This window comes from Perissodus microlepis, chromosome 5 (genome assembly GCF_051167445.1).
Source record: "Perissodus microlepis isolate ML-2025 ecotype Zambia chromosome 5, ASM5116744v1, whole genome shotgun sequence".
Classification (NCBI taxonomy): Eukaryota; Metazoa; Chordata; class Actinopteri; order Cichliformes; family Cichlidae; genus Perissodus; species Perissodus microlepis.
The window spans coordinates 35,914,197-35,935,937 of record NC_140465.1 but is presented as its reverse complement, the minus strand read 5'-3'; the positions used below and the strand labels follow the sequence as shown (position 1 = coordinate 35,935,937).

Genomic DNA, 21,741 nt, shown 5'->3' with positions numbered 1-21,741 from the left:
AGGAGAGGAAAACAAGCACAGAATATAAAATATACCTTTAATTCTGCTAATTTGATTGTAATCTGGTTTTTGATGGTCCATCAGGAGGGTGGGAGAGGTACAGGAGAACGGCGCGTGCTGGTTGTCTGAGGAAGCAGACAAACGAGCAAACCTGGTGATGAACATAAGTGAATACTCTCAACTTCAAACACTGAAACATAGAGAACAACAGGATGTGAATTTCTATCTGTAAGTCTCTGCACACAAGAGAAAGCTTTGTTCCATATTTATTTATTTTTCTATCAAGTCACATCAAATCAAAGCCTCCATCGAGGCTGCACGGCACCAACGGTTGGAGCTGGTGCCAGGAAGCCAAAAATAAAGCCCCCATTCAGGCTTTTACAATCTCTTCAGGTGCCCCCTTCAAGCCACAGCACTCATATTCAGCTGACGGATGAGAAACACTCACAGCAGGCAGCGAGCGAGTGTGAGAAAGTGTGTGAGGGAAGCTTTGCTGAACATTTGTGACAAATGCATCCCCGGCGGCTGGGAGCTGTTGTTGTTGTGCTGTTGCGTAGATGGAGACAGCGAGGCTTCGTGATGGAGGAAAATGAAGTGTCTTTGTTGTACTGATAAAATGAATACTTGAACAGCAGGTTTGTATGTTTGCGTGCACGGCCACAATCACGGTCACATACTTACAGTCAGCTGTCGGGGTCGTTTCTTCCCGATTCCCTGGATGCAGACCGACCCCCGAGCTTCCGAAATATTAGGAGAAGCTGTTTGGAATTTCTTTTTGATCATTTTCGGCCTCGTTTCCCTCATCTTTCTAAATTTCAGTTGTTTATTTGAATCCTTTATTGTTGCTGTTTTAAATCTGTTTTCGTCTTTTGTCGTTCTTGTTGTTATTTTGTTGTTCGTTGTAGTTTTCGGTGTCTTTGTTGTGTTTCTGTGTCTCTGCGTTGCCATTTTAAGTTCCGGTAATTTTGGATTTCTTTGTTGTAGTTTTCGGTGTTCAGAATTTCTTTGATGTCTGTTGTTTTTATTTCAAGCGTTTGTTGCTGTTTTGAGTCTTTGATGTTGTTGTTTTTCTTGTCTTTGTTCTTTCGTTGTTCTCTTGTCTGTTGTTGTTATTTTTGAGTCTTTGTTGCCGTATCTTTGAATCACGTTGCTGTCTCTTTGTTTCTGAGACTGTTGGATTTTGAGTGTGGTCATGTTTTGGGGGTTTCCTGTTTCATTTCAAGCTTGTTTCTTGTCACTTTGATTCCTTTAGTTGGCAGTTTGAGCGTCTCCGTTGTTGCTACAAACTGTAGTGGTTGACACATTTCCATGAAGAACTGGGACTGATGTAAAAATAATCTGCTAAATCAAACGTGGGCTGACTTCCTGTGGATAACAGAGTAACTGAAAGCAGTTTTTTGTGGCTGGTTTGAGCCTTTTTGTTACCGTGTGAGGTGCCTGTTGTGTTTTTGGGTTTCTGTGCTGACATGTTGAGTCTTTGTAGTTTTAAATCTGTTGTTTGGAGCCTCTCTATCATCATTTTGTGTCTCATTGTAGTTTGATTCTATCTGAAGACTTTTTTATGTCACTAACGTGAATTATTTGAGTCAGTCTGGTTCCTGATGGTTGAACAGTTAGTGAGGGAGACGCATCGTCCTGATCCCGGGTGGAAATGATGTCCTCTTGTTTGTTTCTCGACTCAGTCGGTTTTTACAGTTTCCAGGGTGAAAGCCCTGACTTTGTACCACATGATGAATCTGATCGCATCAGGGATTTGTCTCTGGATCATCTCCTGCTGCTTCTCGCTCGTCTAATCAGGCTGAAGAGGCAGAGTGCAGAAATGATGGGAATAAATTTCATTACCAAACATCTCAGATTCTTCCTCTTCACTCCGATCTTTGTTCTCCGAGGGAATCCTTTCTGACAAAACACAATGCCGACTTTTCATTTTCTGCACAAATATCAAATTGCAGCAGCAGACATTAGCTCTCTGGGTGCGACAGCGAGCGCTGATTTCATTCATTAATCACTCACCGCACGGCACCGCGGTCTGTTTTGACTTATAAATTGTGCTGTGGAATCATATTACTGAGCGTGGTGTTTGTAAAAACAGCAGAAGGTGAGTCCAAAAGGATTCACTTCCCTTTCCTGACATTTCTGATCAAACATCATCCCTGAATATTTCGGTGCTTTCATTTTCATGCTACAGTGAAAAGGGAAGCACTGGACCTCATGCTTTAGTGCAAACTGACGCTGTCGTCTCTCTGCCATAGTTCAGACAGACTCACTTCCTTCCATTATGTGCATCACTGATACTGAACTAGTACACGGTGCCAGCCAGTATGTGATGGTACCATGGGGAACTACTTTAAAACAGTTCTATGAGAAAGCTCCAAGTCTTAATAGGAATTATGGAAAATTTCCCATAGCATCAAAAAAATAATGATTTCTTTTTTTTAGGGGCATTTTTAGAACTAAAAATGTTAAAACATCTGCTTTTCAGATGTTTTAGGGTAAATATCAGGTCCTGTGGCTCCGTGAATGTGGACTCTGTAGAGTGGAATATGTGTGTGATCTCTCACAGTGGAAACTGTGGAGACCACATGTGTGATATATTTTACTTAGAGCTTCTCATACACAGAGAACACAATAGTCTTTAAAACAGTCCAGATTAAGTGAATAGCTTCAGAGAGATTAAAGCTTCAATATGGAAAACTTATATGAACGTCAGTGTGATGTTCCTGACCACCGAGCACCAAATGCAAACTAGAAAGAGCAGCTTTCTCCTAATATTACAGGCCTCTCGACTAACCTTTTGTCACGGCTGCACCAGCGCAAAAGTTAGGTGCACCCAAATTTTTCAACCTTCATTTAATTGCTGTCCATAAGTTACTGTATTTTTCGGACCATAAGGCACATTAAGCGAAACAAAACAGTCAGACAAGTCAAACTTTACTCATTGTTTTTGCTTCCTCCACTTCTGTACCATTGATTCATTAATGTTGAATTCTCTCACAGCTGCTCCCATGTTCTGCTGCGTGACTGATAGAGTTTGAAATCAGCTTAGCATAAGTAAGCATGTCTCCGAACAGGAGCCATTTTGTGGTCCTTATACACACATAATATAATATTACGTTGGAGCACAGTACGTATCACTCCGCGAGGCTCCGTAATGCTCCAACAATCCATCAAGCGGTGCGGCTTCGTAGCTTAGCAAAGTCGTGCTAAAATGTTTTGACAGATTTCTGAGCGCCGTGTAGCACAGAACATCAGTTCGAGGTCAATAAGCACAACCAGAATTTATACATTAGGCGCACTTTTGAGGAAATTAAAGGATTTTAAGTGCGCCTTATACTCCAAAAAATACAGTACTGAACATGTTCTTGTGCTTCACTGAGCTGAAATTTAAACTTAAAATATTACAAGATGTATCAAATAAAAAGAAAGTCAAAATTAAAAGTGCCTCAAAGGCTTCGAACCGAACATCTCAGTATCTGAACATCTTACCGTGGGCGTGGCCATCTGAGAGGCTCCGCCCTTGACTATCTCTGATTGGTTTACACCACAATAGGGGCATAATGCATGTCTGCTGTTGACCACACAGAGACAGTTTTTTGTTTTTTTTACTGAACAGCTGGTCGAGTAAACTGCTGCATTTTTTTTTGTGGCACTGCTGAGAAGTCGCACTCTAGAGCCCTGCATTACATCCACAATTTGTGAGTTTTCTTTCATATTTTTCCAAGCGTTCATTTTTAAAACATTCATATTGATGTAAAGACCAATGACAAAAGGGACCTGAAGTTTTCCTGTGGAATTATCTCGTCAGGTAAACCCAAGGTGGCTGTTGGACTGACATGGAATCAGGATGTTTAGTGCAGGGAAAGATTTGACGGAAGAACTGAGATGAATCTGAACTCTCTGCCAGACTATGCACAGAGTAAAATGTATGAAGAAAATGGCAGATTAATAATCGTCGGCTTCTCCTGGTGATCATCAGAACAAGTAAAACACACTGGTCCTTTTCACAAACTAATATTAGAGAAAATATGCAGCATGCTAAACGGCCGCTTATCAGGCCGTGCACGGTGTTCGGACGGGGGAAGCGCCTGGCGGGTTGCACCCATTGCACTCAAGCTGCGACGGTAAATAGTTTAGCAGGGGGAGACGAGGTCTATTTTTATCGCAGCAGACAGACGGAGGAGACACACTGGCAGGCTGACGCACAGGTTGAGGCTTCGGGGAGAGACGACCAATCAGGCTCCGAGACAGACAGGGACGCAGCCAATCAGGTGGACGGGCAGACAGGTGGACACAGATGCAAACAGACAGGCTGTTACAAACCAGGAGGAAGAAATATCAGCGCCCACAGCACGTTTTACTGTGGCTTTAGTGTTCCTGCAGGGCCGGCGTGGGCACATATCAGCTGTTAGTTAATCAACGAATCAATCAGAAGAAATATTCATAAAGACAAAAATATCTGAAGACTTGCTTCCACCAAGATGTCTCATTTTGTAGTTTTTCTTTGTTGTGTGTGGCTGCAGAGTGAATCTGTCGAGGTTTCAGGCAAACACTTTAATGATTATGAGGCTGCGGTTTGAAATGCCGTTGAGAAATTACGATCTGTCCCGGTTCTCGTTCTGGGCTGTAAAACAAACAGCACATTAAAGAGTGAAGCCTCCTCTAATATCTTATTCTAATCTTGCATTAACAGCGCATTAATGCAGCTGTGTCTTCGCTTTGGCTGCGTCTCATGCTTACATTAGCCGATCTTTTCATTACTTGTCTTTAGCGTTAAGGAGCTCACTGTGACTAAAGTGGTCTGCATGAGAACCCTGACCCAAACACGGGGCCCTAATGGAGTTTCATTAAAGGTCAAAGAAAGTATTTTCTTCCTCTTTCCAGGCAGATCGATCCATGTTTGGAGTTAAAGATGGATCCAGCTTTTCTGAGTTCACCTTTAACAGGTGAACTCAGAGACAGACCCTAAAAGACTGGCAGCTGTAATTGCAGCAAAAGGTGGTTCTACAAAGTATTGACTCAGGGGGCTGAATAATTACGCACACCCCACTTTGCAGTTATTTATTTGTAAAAAATGTTTGGACTCATGTATGATTTTCATTCCACTTCTCACGTGTGCACCACTTTGTGTTGGTCTTTCACGTGGAATTCCAATGAAATTGATTCATGTTTGTGGCTGTAATGTGACAAAATGTGGGAAAGTTTAAGGGGGCCGAATACTTTTGCAAGACACTGTACATCAGCGGGCCTGAACAGATTCACCTGTATTTGATTAGAGTTGGGCATAAACAGCTTGGTTGGCTCTTTTTCACCATGATACGGTCGTTCATTATTATTATCATTACTACAGCTAAAAGGAGAGCTTGATACAAACAGCTGATGAAGATGAGTTCATGGTCATTTTTGAAGCATAAACTGTAAGTAAAGAAAAAATTCCACCCTTAGAAATGAGATAATTTCCTGCTTTTTTGAGAAAGATGTCACACAAAGATGGCTGTTGCACAGTCCTCCACTAATAAACAAATAGACAGATTAATTTATATTTTAAAAAAGAGTTATATCCATGGTCGTAACTGAGGAGCACGGTTTGTCCGGCCCAACTGTTGTTTTAGGAGTTCGTCGAGTTCCTCCCATAAACTGTATTTAAAAGCTGGATGTTTGTCATTGTTATTGGTATTTTTAAACCTCATGTTGGCTTTTTCATTTTTTTTATTTGTTTAATTAGAAGTATGAATTTGGCAGCTACAATTTAGTGCAGCAGGTAAAGGATTATGAAAACGTCCAAACGGTCTGTTGTATCATCAGATATTTGCATTAAAATGCTTCAGAGCAGAAACGCTTTCCAGACGTTTCGTTTAATTCTGCTGCAATGTTGGATGTTTTAACGTGGGACTGACTCGCTGCTGGAGCCTCCAGTGGACATTACAGGAACTGCAGTTTTTGGCTTAATTTTCTTAGTCAATGTTGTGGAGACATGCAAATAAAAATGTGGCATTTTTGAGCCAACTGAAGACGAGTTTTGGCATCCTGATATCTGCCCTCGCATCCTCCTCTGAATATCTCAGAGAACAGTCACGATTTTCTGCTAAAAATGGTATGAAAACATAATTTCTTCTGCTAAAATATCTGATCATGCTGTCTAATGTTCATCTAAACACCGTGTTTAATCAAAGCTCAGTGGAAGTGCTCATGTTGCGTCTCGTTGACAGGAGCCTGGATGCGAATCCCGGTGTCTCTGCTGTAGAGCTGCGCGCTTTGTATACATACATTTCAAAGCAGTAATCCTTTAGCCGGCAGCCTCCTTCTTCGTTTTTCATAATTTAATGTCAGAGTGAAAGATGAGTCACCTTCTGTAAGCAGGACACTTTACTGTAGGCTACACCTTCTCATCAGCGAGCCGAGCAGAGGGTGACTCAGCTCAAAGTGACTATTGACCCCTGAATAATGGCTGCAGAAATTAGAATTCACGCTTCATTTTGTTTTGATTTGTATTTTGTTCTCTGTCATCTTCAGCGGCCTGCGGGGGGTTTCTGAAGCTCAGGTTCAGAATCAGCCGCCCCCCACAAGCAGCAGCAGCAGCAGCATTAAAACGGGCTGCTGCCTCAGTGAGGCCTGAATCATCAGCATGCAGCGCTCACTCACAGCCTTCATGCAAGTACAATATGATTTAGCACCATTAAAATATTGAAATTAAAGCACTTCTCTTGTTGTTATTGTGTTACCCTCGTGGTTTTTATTTGCGCTCATATTTATGGCTTTGTTATTTTATGCTCCAGTAGCTTCATCTTACTTTCCTTCCTTCGTTCTCTCCTTTTTCCTATTTTTCTTCCTTCCCTTAAATGTCACCTGCATTTACTCAAAAACTGACAAAAGCATAAACAGTGAACAGCTTTTCAGTGGGTGGCAGGTCCGCTGTATCCCTGCAGAATGTGGTTATGGCTCAAAGAGACGTCGTCTGAATGCAGCATCTCCAGAACGCCCTGATGTCAGCATTAATGGTTATCCGTGCCGGGTAAACTGCACTGTTGGAAAAAGTTTATTTTGATGCTGTTTTTTTGCAAATTGTGCACAATAGCATTTATTTTCATTTTTCCCACAGTTTATAAAAATTAGTGTTTCTCAAAAATTAAACTATGACGACACTCAAAATAGATTTCCTGTGGTTGGAAACTATTTTGTGCAATTTTTTGTGTTTACAGTTTTGAGGGATAAACCTCTGAAATTTCTGTAACTATGTGTAGAAACCAAATGATTTTCAAGTTTTTGTAGTTTATTGCACTTTTTTCCAGTTTATCTAGTTACTATGGACTTAATGCATACATGTTATTAAAACTTGTGATATAACGGTTGTATTGATGTATAGCAACTTGAAATGCTCCAATAACTGGCACTACAGCTGTTAAAAAGATAAAGATAATGTTGGACTTTAAAGGGTTAATTCTCATTATTTTATTATTTTATGAACCTTTATTTAACCAGGAAAATCCCATTGAGATTAAAAACCTCTTTTTCAAGGGAGACCTGGCCAAGATAGGCAGCAGCAGGTGTCTCACAGTTACAGAAATTACTCAAAGACAGGCAGCAACAACACACATGCAACAATAAGTGAAAGAATACAAATAAAATAAAAATAAAATTCAAATATAAATAAGTAAATAAATAAAAAAATCAGTTAAAATGACAATCAATCTAATTGAAACAGTTGCATGTTATGGACTTGGCCTCAAGGATTCGTAGTTTAGATTTAAAAGCACTTAATGAAATGAATTCAGTCATTTTCCGTTCCTTCTGCAGTTTGTTCCAAGCCGAGGGTGCTAAATGGACAAAAGCTCTTTTACCAAGTTCACTTCGGGCAAATGGAACAGAAAGCAACAATAATGTCCCACAGAGGAAACTCAGACTATCCTCAGCGAATCATCTGCCTCCATTTCGCCCTTTCCCAGCATCCTCTGTGGTCTTCCTGCCTGTCAGCTCCATTTGCCCAGTAAATCCACCGTCTCTCCTCTGCACACGTCCAAACCGATTAACTTCAAATTCAAAATGAACCGCTATTTCTCCAAAAGAAAGATTTCCCAGTTCTGGTGTCTGATATTAAAATGATTTGCACACATCAGCATTTAGCACAGCATCACGTTTCTGTCTCTGTTGCCTTCTGGCTCAGCCTCCCTCGATGAAAAGACTGTGACAGGTGTAACTTGATGTCAGGTGTTTCCTTCTGCATGGATTGTCCACAGATATCAGGCCACTGGGCATCTCCCATCGTTTAAACTGCCTCTCCACACCTGACAGTGAGGGCAGCCGACAGCAGACAGACATGTCTGAAACACGTCTCATTTATTTCCTTCAGTAGATGTAAAGTTACTGAGAGTTCTAGTATCTGATATTTCAGACCCTGATTGTTGAGCAGTAGGAACGTCTCTCTGTTACATACCAGAATCAACCCTTGAAGGCCATAAATCATAAATCTTTGCCTTTTTCTTTTAAGCATAAGCAGCATTGAGGCTGAAAATGTGCCGCTGCCTGCCTCAGTCCTTCTCTCTGGATAACGGTCCGAGTATTTTGTTCATTTACTGAAAGGCGTGCCGCCGTGGCGTCGGAAACTCCCACAACGTCTAATGAATCACCGCTCGCCTCCTGCGAGAGAGCATTTGTCCCACTCAGATAAGAATATGAATTAAACATGTTCACGTGTGGAGGGCTCAGTGCTGGAGGTGATTTATGCCGCTGCAGTCCCGCTGTGTGAGGCGCATACATGAAGCACAGAGGTGGTTTCGCTGTAGTTTCGCTTTCCCAACTTAGACTCTTCACAGCAGATCATCGTCCTCTCCCTTTTCCTGTTCACTCACATGTGCTTCATTTGTTTTAATCTCATTTAATATCCAGTATATAATAACACACGTGTTCTTGGATAAGTGCAACCAGTGACAGAAGATCCATCCAGGTTCTTCCAGTTACCAAAGTGAAGTCTTAGTGGCAGTTGGCAAAGCAAGAATACTTCCCAGTGCCTCCTGAAGGATCCCGATTAGCTCCCAGGCCAGATCCCCAATGAGTTCTGGGTCCTAACTCGGAGTCTTCTCCGAATTGGACATGCCCAAAGAGTCTCCAAAGGAAGGTGTCCCGATCAGATACCCGAGCTACCTCGGAGGGTTCCTCTCGACTCTGCTCCGAGCTCCTGGAGAAAACTCATTTCGGCTGTTTGCATCTACTCGCTCTTCCGCTCATTCCCAGATCTCGTGACCAAAGCAAGAAACGATGTGGGCTTCATAGATAATTGGCAAACCTTCTGGAGGAAACCTGGTCTTGTTAGGAGAGACGGCATCCATCCCACTTTGGATGGAGCAGCTCTCATTTCTAGAAATATGGACAAATTTATTAAACCCCCCAAAATATGACTATCCAGAGTTGGGACCAGGAAGCAGAGTTGCAGTCTTACACGCCTCTCTGCAGCTTCTCTCCTCCTGCTACCCCCCCAAAAACCCATCTCCATAGAGACTGTGTCAGCTTCCAAAAAGACAAAAAACAAACTAAAAACCAGCAACAAACAACTTAAACATAAACAATTACAAAGAAAGAACAGTACAGTATCCACATCTGAACCAAAGAGTAAAACAGTGAAATGTGGATTATTAAATATTAGGTCTCTCTCCTCCAAGTCTCTGTTAGTACATGACTTAATAATTGATCAACAAATTGATTTACTCTGCCTTACAGAAACCTGGTTGCAGCAGGATGATTATGTTAGTTTAAATGAATCAACACCCCCGAGTCATTCTAACTACCAGAAACCTCGAAGCACAGGCCGAGGGGGCGGTGTGGCAGCAATTTTTCACACCAGCCTATTAATTAATGAAAGACCAAGACAGACTTTTAATTCATTTGAAAGCCTGATGCTTAACATTGTCCACCCCAGCTGTGAAACTCAGAAACCAGTCTTACTTGTTATCATCTATCGTCCACCTGGGCCTTACACAGAGTTTCTGTCTGATTTCTCAGACTTTATATCTGATTTAGTTCTGAGCTCAAATAAAATAATTATTGTGGGTGATTTTAACATCCATGTAGATGCTAAAAATGACAGCCTCAACATGGCATTTAGTCTGTTATTAGACTCAATTGGCTTCTCTCAAAATGTAAAAGAACCCACCCACCACTTTAATCACACTCTAGATCTTGTTTTAACATATGGCATAGAAACTGAACATTTAACAGTGTTTCCTGAAAACCCTCTCCTGTCTGATCATTTCCTGATAACATTTACATTTACAATAATTGATTACACAGCGGTGGAGAGTAGATTTTATCAAAGTAGATGTCTTTCTGAAAGCGCTGTAACTAAGTTTAAGAATATAATCCACCCACTGTTATCATCTTCAATGCCCTGTACCAACACAGAGCAGAGCAGCTATCTGAACGCTACCCCAACAGAGGTTGATTATCTTGTTAATAATTTCACCTCCTCACTACGTACGACTCTGGATACTGTAGCTCCAGTGAAAACTAAGGTCTCTAATCAGAAGTACCTGACTCCGTGGTATAATTCTCAAACACGTACCCTAAAGCAGATGACTCGTAATCTGGAGAGGAAATGGCGTGTCACAAATTTAGAGGATCATCATTTAGCCTGGAGAAATAGTTTGCTGCTTTATAAGAAAGCCCTCCGCAAAGCCAGAACATCTTACTATTCATCACTGATTGAAGAAAATAAGAACAACCCCAGGTTTCTCTTCAGCACTGTAGCCAGGCTGACAAACAGTCAGAGCTCTGTTGAGCCAACCATCCCTTTAACGTTAACTAGTAATGACTTCATGAACTTCTTCACAAATAAAATTTTTATCATTAGAGAAAAAATTACCAGTAATCATCCCACAGATGTAATATTATCTACAGCTACTCTTAGTACCATTGATGTTAAGTTAGACTCTTTTTCTCCAATTGATCTTTCTGAGTTAACTTCAATAATTACTTCCTCCAAACCATCAACGTGTCTTTTAGACCCCATTCCTACAAAACTGCTCAAAGAAGTCCTGCCATTGATTAATTCTTCAATCTTAAATATGATCAACCTATCTCTAATGGTCGGCTATGTACCACAGGGCTTCAAGCTGGCTGTGGTTAAACCTTTACTCAAAAAGCCATCTCTAGACCCAGCAGTCTTAGCTAATTATAGGCCAATCTCCAACCTTCCTTTCATATCAAAAATCCTTGAAAGAGTAGTTGTCAAACAGCTAACAGATCATCTGCAGAGGAATGGTTTATTTGAAGAGTTTCAGTCAGGTTTCAGAGCTCATCACAGCACAGAAACAGCTTTAGTGAAGGTTACAAATGATCTTCTTATGGCCTCTGACAGTGGACTCATCTCTGTGCTTGTCCTGCTAGACCTCAGTGCAGCGTTCGATACTGTTGACCATAATATCCTATTAGAGCGATTAGAACATGCTGTAGGTATTACAGGTACTGCACTGCAGTGGTTTGTATCATATCTATCTAATAGACTCCAATTTGTGCATGTAAATGGAGAGTCCTCTTCACACACTGAGGTTAATTATGGAGTTCCACAGGGTTCAGTGCTAGGACCAATTCTGTTTACATTATACATGCTTCCCTTAGGCAGCATCATTAGAAGACATAGCATACATTTTCACTGCTATGCAGATGACACCCAGCTCTATCTGTCCATGACGCCAGATAACACACACCAATTAGTTAAACTGCAGGAATGTCTTAAAGACATAAAGACCTGGATGGCCGCTAACTTTCTGCTTCTTAATTCAGATAAAACTGAGGTTATTGTACTCGACCCTGAAAATCTTAGAAATATGGTATCTAACCAGATTCATACTCTGGATGGCATTACCTTGGCCTCCAGTAACACTGTGAGGAACCTTGGAGTCATTTTTGACCAGGACATGTCCTTCAACGCACATATTAAACAAATATGTAAGACTGCTTTCTTCCATTTGCGCAACATCTCTAAAATTAGAAATATCCTGTCTCAGAGTGACGCTGAAAAACTAGTTCATGCATTTATTACTTCCAGGCTGGACTACTGTAATTCATTATTATTAGGATGTCCAAAAAACTCACTGAAAAGCCTTCAGCTAATCCAAAATGCTGCAGCAAGAGTACTGACAGGGACTAGAAGGAAAGAGCATATTTCTCCTGTTTTGGCTTCCCTTCATTGGCTTCCTGTTAAATCCAGAATTGAATTCAAAATCCTGCTCCTCACATACAAGGTCTTAAATAATCAGGCCCCATCTTATCTTAATGACCTTGTAGTACCATATCACCCTATTAGAGCACTTCGCTCTCGCTCTGCAGGCCTACTTGTTGTTCCTAGAGTATTTAAAAGTAGAATGGGAGGCAGAGCCTTCAGTTTTCAGGCCCCTCTTCTGTGGAACCAGCTTCCAGTTTGGATTCGGGAGACAGAAACTATCTCTACTTTTAAGATTAGGCTTAAAACTTTCCTTTTGCTAAAGCATATAGTTAGGGCTGGACCAGGTGACCCTGAATCCTCCCTTAGTTATGCTGCAATAGACGTAGGCTGCCGGGGGATTCCCAAGATGCATTGAGTTTTTCCTTTCCAGTCACCTTTCTCACTCACTATGTATTAATAGACCTCTCTGCATTGAATCATATCTGTTATTAACCTCTGTCTCTCTTCCACAGCATGTCTTTTATCCTGTCTTCCTTCTCTCACCCCAACCGGTCGCAGCAGATGGCCCCGACCCTCCCTGAGCCTGGTTCTGCCGGAGGTTTCTTCCTGTTAAAAGGGAGTTTTTCCTTCCCACTGTCACCAAAGTGCTTGCTCATAGGGGGTCATATGATTGTTGGGTTTTTCTCTGTATCTATGAAGCGCCTTGAGGCGACTTTTGTTGTGATTTGGCGCTATATAAATAAAATTGAATTGAATTGAATTGAATTGAAAGTTGAGGACTGTAGAATGATACATGGGAAATAGGAGGCTCCGCCTACACTAATCCACCTGTCAGCCTCACCTTCCACTCATTTTCTTGTGAGTTTCAGAGACGCTAAAAGTGTTTTGATCAGTCCGCAGTTCAAAGAAGTATGGAAGCAGCTTAAAGTGAATTATACACCTAACGGTCACTTGATTGTGGCTTCAGAACGCCTCCCGCTCAAGTTCTATTCACTTCCATTCAGAAAGCACCATCTTAGTAGAAATATTAAGCCTGTCATTTCTTCAGCAAGCAATTATGGCCTCCATTGATAAATTCAGGCTGTCTAATATGTGTGCCGCTCGTCCTGTGGGACATTATTGGCCCATTAATTAGATTTGAAGGCTTACAGGAGGCTTTTCTGTCCGCGGCGTGGTCGTTGGTTGACAGCTGTGTGACAGAAGTTGGCCCGGACGCTGTCCTGCCTCCAGCTGATGGAGCTTTTATTTAAGGGATTATTTCTTTCTACAAAGATGATTACTTTACCTGTTGTGCTGTTGTGCTGGCATCACTCTGGTCTGAGGTAGAGAGGTTTGTCCTTTCAGACTGTGAAAGCTAACACCCTGCACCAGTTATCTGGTAGTATCTGGATTCAACAGGAAATGATGGCTCTGAACAAAAGCTGCAACTCTGAGCTCTTCAGTGAAAACACCGGGTGGCACTCGGTCCATCTGTGGGTTAGAGTGCAGGCTGGATAAAAGCCCAGAGAGGGTATCATGTCAGAACGAGACCTCGTAAAGCAGAAGGACGGATGGGCTGTGAATTTGACTTGGTTTCAGTTCAGAGACAAAGAAAATCTTTAAGTCATGAATCATTGTTTTAAAATGGGGACGTGTTTAAAGTTATGGTCAGTTTAAGTGTTCAGAAAATAAATGTAAGTGAATGTAACGTCCTCTGAAGTGATGAAAACGTGTGTGTGTGTGTGTGTGTGTGTGTGTGTGTGCGCGCGCTCACCCAGCAGCTGCCAGCTCAGAGGAAGCAGTTTGAATTAAATAATTCACCAGCTGCTATTATACAACAATTACTACACTTCCATCAAAGCTCTGAACACACACACACATGTACACAACCACATGGATGCACATGTATGAGGACTCACAGACACGGTGCAGTACGGGGTCCTCAGAGGCCTCACAGAAGCAGAAAGCTCAGTATTTCAGTGCGTGTGGATTTAAAACGATCGTAGCGAGGCGCTCGGAGGACAACTTCAAAGAGGCGTTGAGATCTGAATCAGGTGTGTCTGAGGCCTGACTCGCGCTCATCGATGAGGACGAGGACAGCTGCGCACAGCTGCACACACCATCAGTTGCTGTTGTTGTTGGGGCGATCGTAGCTCAAGAGTTGGGAGTTTGCCTTGTAATCGGTAGGTTGCCGGTTCGAGCCCCGGCTCCGACAGTCTCGATCGTTGTGTCCTTGGGCAAGACACTTGATCCGTTGCCTACTGGTGGTGGTCAGAGGGCCCGGTGGCGCCAGTGTCCGGCAGCCTCGCCTCTGTCAGTGCGCCCCAGGGTGGCTGTGGCTACAATGTAGCTGCCATCACCAGTGTGTGTGAATGGGTGGGTGACTGGATGTGTAAAGCGCTTTGGGGTCCTTAGGGACTAGTAAAGCGCTATACAAATACAGGCCATTTACCATTTACTTTTTTCATCTCTGCCCGGATGGCTCATGCACGGTCGCACTGCAGTTAAAACGTGCAGGCAGGCAGCTCTGCTCAGTGACAACACATTGCAGAGCACATGGACTTTTTCTTTTTGCCACTTGGACCCGAGCAGACTGTTATTAGCATTCGAAGCAAAGGATGGCCTTGTGTTACTGGCATGTTTTTAGAAAAGCATCAAGGGGAGAAAAGAGGAGTACAGCTGACAGCTGGGCTCAAATAACAGTAACATATTTCAGGAAACACCTCTAAGGAATATAATTTCACTCATTTTCCTCCTTTATTTTGTTCTTCCTCTATCGGCTGGTTAATTCTGGATGTACTGACCCTGTTTCCAGCTGCTCCTGCAATGGATGACATATTAGTGACTAACCGCGTGTCGTGGACAGGCTGATCTCATCCATCAGGTCATCCTGTGGCTTATCCAGGTCCAGCTCGTGGGTGCCGCAGTCTAACCCTCAGTTTGTGACCATAAATGAGGGTAAGAGATCGATTAGTTTGTAAATCGACAGCTTTGCTTTCATGCTCAGCAAAAATAAAAATTACTTTATCCTCCGCTTCTGGTAGTTGCTGATGGTTCGGAGATTTTCTTTAATATCTTAACCAAAGGAAAACTTTGCTTCACATTTGTCTTTGAGCGATGCAAACACTGGAACAGAAAATAAACGCACCGGCTCTACTTGAGCTCTCAAAGTGCTTTTTTACAACATGACTCATTCGCTTTTTTCTGCGCCTGAGTGCTTTCAGTCTAACATCAAACACTCTGATGGAACCATCAGAGAGAAACTTAGACCTCAGTATCTTTGGCACGCACAGCAACCAGGGTTCGAACCGCCAACCTTACCATTAGTAGACGACCTGCTGCACCTCCTGACCTGCAGCTACCCACGACTGTGAAATAACGACAAGGGTGAACCGAGCGGGATTCAAGCTAAGCATTTCTCAACTTCCATACGAGCGACTGAAGCAGCTACAAATAAATGTATATGTTGATTGACATTTGACCTGGTAATAAATAAATTAGGTCACCTAGGCAACCAGAGCTTGGAGCTCCTACAGGTGACCAGCCTTCAAAGAGATGTACGACGAGTGAATCACAGCTTTTGGGCTCACGCTTGTTTCAGAGGCCTGGAAATATTTCCCGGTCCTCACAAACCAAACGGGCTCATTGTTCTCGTTGTGTCTGTAATTGCAGAGTTTAGCGTGCACGCTGCTCCTTACTGACTCGTTTCCTTCTCACAGTGAAACGTAGGCCTGCCAGATGCTGTAAGAGAGTTTGTGTTTGTTGCCCGGAGCTCAGATATGTTTCTGTTTTTTATTGCCTGAGCAGATGGGACAGGATGAAATCACATGAATCAGATTTAGATGTTTTGTTGCAGTGGAAGTTGTCATCGCCACAGATTTATTGCAGGGGAGCTTTTAATTGGATTGTAAGCAGTCAGTTTCCTCTCAGCTCATGGACCATGTGGCACTTTGTGTCTACATTTACACTTTGGATTAAAAGCAGATCGGCACAGAGTCTAAATAAGTTAGCTAAACAGCGGAGTTACAGACTAGCTCTCACATCAGAAACCCTGCATCTCAAATCTAAACACATGTGAGCATCAACAGCAATTAGCTGTCCAGTAAAATTATTGATTATAATACAAGAAAGACACGCTCATGCTGACTCATGTTTCCTCTGTTCAGACTAGAAATATGGAAGAGCATCTGTGCTTTCAGGATATGTTAAACTAGCTGCACTATTTTAACTCTTTAAAATGTTATTTGATAAATAAAACCATTATTTAAAATTATGTTTACAAATTTAGATTTTTTTTTATCTCTACTTCTGTTTATTATGTTTATAGTGATTTAAATCTTTATCTTTGCCACATCAGTTTCACTTATTCTATCATATTTCTGACTCTTTCCTCGAAATCTTGTCGTTTTAATCTCTTCAGTGTCACCTAATAATTCATTGTGTTGACTTATTGGCTTAAACAATGACCTTACGTGCTTTGTTTAATTGCAAATATTGTAATTTAAGCATCATGTGGTATGTGTTATGATTTGATGCTATATAAATAAAATAATTGAACTGAAATCTCATGAGTGGTTCAATAATCTTAAATTAACGTTGGTCAAACGTCGTGTTTTTCACATGCAGGTTTTATCTTGACTGACTTTAATGTAACATCTTCTTAGTCGTGTTTTCCTGCTCGACGCGTCTCCGCTGGGGGAAACGGGCTTCCATAAATGCCCTCGGTGTTGGAAAGCTGCCTGTGGTCGGGCAGGCGTTCGCTTTTCTGGGCCCGGACTTGCTGGGAGAGGCTGCCTCGCTCTGAATTATTAATGACCTACTGTAGAGAACAGCTCAGCCTCCCCCCTCATTACCTCACCCGCCTCTCGTGTCCTCTCCCTCTGAAACCTTCTGCCTCTTATCTCTCCGTGCTGCTGTTCGCTCTTTCAACAGCCTCCTTTTTATTTTTCCATCTTTTCTTCTTCTCTCCTCTTCATTTACCCGCCTTCCTCTCTGCCTTTCCTCGCTCTCCCTCCGGAGGCTTGTGAGATTGTGTTATGTCACATTAAAGAGACAGGCGGCTGCTAAATGAAAAATACGATGTAATAAGACTCATCCGAGGAAAACTGTGGATTCAGCATCGATTTTGGATCGGTGTGAATTCGATTTTCTGGGATTCGGAGGAACTGGCTCCCCAGTTTCTCTCCGACATGTTCAATGTCTTCTTTTCACTCACCCTGAATCTTTTTTGTCCGCCTACTCGTTACACCTTTTTTCTGTGTTTTGAACTATTGTTCCAATAAATTGTGGTGTTTTGAGGCCACAGGAACATGAAACTTGATGTAAAAACTGAACCAGCTATTGGCAGCTGCATGTTGCTGCAAACCTGCTGATGTGCAGTTATTGTTGAATTACTTGAACACTGAGGGAAACTTTAATGTGCGATTGTTCTCTGGGGCTGTAAGCACAGCCTGTTTTGTAATATTTGAAGGGTTATATTGTTATGATCAAAGGTTTCCTCAGCAGGTCAGAGGGAGAACTGTGAGACCCTACAAGGAGCGTGAATTTGAATCCAAATGGCAGCTGTCAGCTTATTGGTGGGAAGGTGGGGAGGGGCGGTGCTGCGGGCGGTGCTGCGGGCGGTGCTGCGGGCGGTGCTGCGCTGACACCATGAAACTCAAAGAAATATCACATTCAGCTGTCTGCAATTATTTTATAAACGTGTGTGTCTAAGGCAACCAACATGACAAAATAATTAGCACACCTTTGTCTTTAAGTTACACGACCTGGTTACATTTGGCCTGCGGTTCAGCACCATGGACACGACCACAGCTTTCTATTGTGCATATGGACACTGGAGAAGTCTATGATGTATGTTTAATATGTTTCTATAATTGGGAATTAGGAAGGATCTACAGTAAGTCTGTTGTGGCTCTACTGTCTAGCAGGTTAGTCCTGTGTAACCGACCTCTTCTGTCCGTGTTTCTCTCAGACGTGGCTGAAGAACTACGGCTACCTGCTGCCTCACGACGTTCGGACATCAGACCTGCGGCAGGAGAAGGCCATGCAGTCTGCCGTGGCCGCCATGCAGCGCTTCTACGGCATCCCTGTGACGGGAGTGTTGGATGAGACGACTATCGAGTGAGTAATCGGGACGTTTCCGTAAAAGTGGGAAAGGCAGGGCACTCGTCGTGCAGGCAGGGACCGTTGCATCATGAAGGGCATGTGGTGTAACATCTTGGCCAAATCAAACATGCGTATCATAAAAAATGAGATTTCCATACCAGATCAGTCGGAGGTAGATTTAATAGCCTTCGGTGCTGTTGGAAAATCTGTTACTGTTGGTCAAACACGAAGGACGAGGAAAGGGGGGAAGGCATGTTCACAGGCAGCGAGAGAGAAATCTGACAATCCCGTTATTGTCAGTTTTCATCTCTTGGCACTGTTCAGAAAAGCTGTCATGATCATGTGTATTCAATAATCAGTAAATATTGTATTAATACTTTAAATAACTGTGTAAATGTTCCTTTTGTATGGCTAACACACAAACGACACACTACATTACACTACATGATATTATTTCTTTGCAACTTTGCTCATTTCTCAATAAGTGAATCTTTATTTTTATTCACAGTTCAAAAAAATACTTTTTGTTAATCTGGGTTTTGGTGCTTCTCACTTCATCCTCTACCTGAAACAAAACGGTAGCTCCTGCGCCTTTAAGGCTCTGCTCCATGAAAGCCTGCTGTGTTCTGATTGGCCAGCTTCCAGAAACCTACTGAGGGGCAGCACCCACTGCCTGTGAGCTATGCTGCTTGACTTTGGTGTGTCTGTAGCAGTGATCTCCAAACGATGGACCACACTTACATTTACCGTTAAATATTTCCACTTAAGGAGAAACAGAGAAGCTTCGTTTTCTGATCGCTAACGTGACCACCCACCAGTGTAACAGTGTAAACAGTTTAAAGTGTTACACTCTTCTGTTTTTGCTAACCTGAGCCTCTTTAGCTGCTCTGCATTTACTAGCTTGTCTCTGACAGCGTCCGCCTGCTGTTTGCTGCTGAGCGTGTCGTCTGAAGCTGTTCTTCAGATGTTTTTGAAGCGTCTGAAACGACGCTGTGAAAACGATACGACTGAAGCAGAATGTAAAGCGTGAGCCAGAAATTCAAAACAATGACTTAAAGAATCCGAGGAGCTCTGCGAAGCTGAGCGTTGACCCCCTTTTGACATTTCACAGACACTTAATCCACCCAGAAGCAATCAGCCTCACTGCTTTCAATTTAAATGTGTTTCCTCTGCTTCAGCACACAAACTGCTCTCCACAAGTGAATCTGCTTCCTGTGGGTGCTGCTCATCCTCACATCGTCTTCAACAGTCTGCTTTTTAAAATGTTTTAGCAGAAATCTAATGGCGGTCGTTATGTTCCAAGAGTTCTTTGGAAGATCGTGCATCTCCATTAAACTCAGAGATTATCAGTCTTATCACTCCCCGATATTCAGTGATCAGCTCTAAATGTTAGTTAAAGCACTGAGCAGCACGAGAGGCGGGTTCCTAAAAGTCACCAACGCTCTCCCAGCTCGATAACTGCTTCCAAACGTCCTCTACACTTAACATCAGCATAAAAACTGTGTCCCGGGAGCTTCCGAGCACATCCTGTATGTCATTCTTATTTCTGATGGGAAAAAGCAAAGCTTCCTAAGGAGAAGTTGGTAACCAGAGCGTCAGCAAACATTCGAAAATATCTCAGCACACTCGGTTGCCCCCTGGTGATAACAGTTTTAGATCAGTTCTGTAGTTTCATTACCAAAAGTACTTTTAAATGGCCTCACAGTTTACACGTAGTTTACATCAACATGTGAAAGCACCCAGGTTCAGGCGTCCAGTGAAATCGATTCTTTAAAAAATGTGTCAAAGCAAATATGTGAAACTACCGGCCGTGGTGCGCTGCTTTGGTGAATAATGAAACGGCTAAGAGAAACTAAAAATGGCTCTGATGATTAGCAGACATGAGATCGTTTGGTTGGTCCTGTAACTGCAAATGCAAAACTAATTCATAACCATCTCCAGCTGTGTCTCCCCTAAAAACAAAGCTGCTTCGAATCAACACGGTTCACTGAAATCGTTGTTTAGCTGAAAGCATCCAGTCTGTGCCAAAACACTAACATTTTGCTGCTGTGTTCAGGTGGATGAGGAGACCTCGCTGTGGCGTCCCAGATCATCCTCACACCAGCCGGCGGCAGAGGAACAAACGCTACGCGCTGACGGGACAGAAGTGGAGAGATAAAAGGATCTCGTACAGGTGTGCATACCTGACTTCATTTTCCATAATGAGCTCTAAGATGGCAGTAACTGAGCGCTCTGAGCTAACACGGCTATTAAAGAGGCCGACACATGTTAATGGGATCCTGAGTGAGTGTTTCTTTTTCTTAATTCTCTGTTTCCATCTTCATCCTCCTTCTTTCTCTCCCAGCCTGGGCTTAATGTAAATCAGCTGCGTCCCAGGGTACCCTGAACACATCACGTATCCATACATTACATCCACCCACCCACATCTCTCCGTCTTTATTTCTTTGTGGACGTACAGTAAAACCCTCGGCTGTGTGATCCAACCAGCAGCTCGGCCGTGTAATGTGGGTCTAATGCAGATTAGAGCTGTCCCACGGGACTCTGAACGCATCCCAGCTCCTGCCCACTTTTTTCTCTCTCCCGTCTCTCTCTTTGTCTCCTACTTTAGTTCTCTCTGCTTCTTGTTCCCCGACTGCGTCTCTCTCAAATTCAAATCCAGCTTCAGTGCCACGAATCAAACTGAAACAGTACTTGCGTATTTTCACAGTTTCTTGGTAAAAATGACCAACAGTAAGTAAACACTGCTGCCCTGAACGCCTCGTTTCCATTCTCTGTTTCTAGTTTCAGCTCTGGGGACCAAAAATCCTTTTTTAGGGAACTTTAACTGTTTGTGGCTGTTTTTAATAAACTGCCTCGTCGTAACTGTTAAAAGCAAAATGTTCCTTATTGAATGGGGCTGTGGTTAGTTTGTATTTGTGTATTTATCAGGGGGCACGAGAGGAGAAGCATAGTACCAGGTTTAGCTTGTAGTGGAGGTCAGCAACAGTTAGTGTCTCGTTCTCTCTCGTTGAGCTCATTTAGTATTCAGCATTCACTGTTATCTGCTACGACTTTCCAAATACTCCAGAACTCTGTGGTCTGCTCGATGAGCGGCACTCGTGAGTCCAGGATGAACCTTTTTTCCTTCTCATGTTTCAGTAGAAAGGGTTTCTGCAGAGCTTTAATGCAGTCCTTCCTGTAAGTCTCAGTGACATCACAGCATCCTCCATTTTGATTTGAAGTGTGATGCGAGCAGCAGCCTCCTGATAGCTCCACCTTCATCCACCACGAGTTCCCTTTCGGTATCTTTTTGTAGAAATCCTTGTGTTTCTCTGTCATTTTCCAGCTCCTCGTGTTTCACCTGTTATCTGCTGTCGCATTCTCGCAGTGTTGTCTTCAGCTCGGCTGCCGTCGCTCGAGCCGTTTGCTCCAATCATTTCTAACTCGATTGTTCTTCTTCCGAGGCACCGGCCCATCTCCAGAGCCAGACCAGCCTCCTCCTCTTCCACTCACACTCTGTGATATGA

General features: G+C 42.8%; 1 protein-coding gene across 1 annotated transcript in view; it reads left to right on the top strand.

Annotated features, from left to right (window-relative positions):
- Positions 1-21,741, top strand: part of mmp24 (matrix metallopeptidase 24) — an 85,990-nt gene that overhangs the window by 13,466 nt on the left and 50,783 nt on the right. The window contains exons 2-3 of the mRNA XM_084929637.1: positions 18,102-18,250; positions 20,292-20,408. Coding sequence (XP_084785763.1) covers positions 18,102-18,250; positions 20,292-20,408 — 266 coding nt within the window. The remainder of the gene's footprint in view (positions 1-18,101; positions 18,251-20,291; positions 20,409-21,741) is intronic.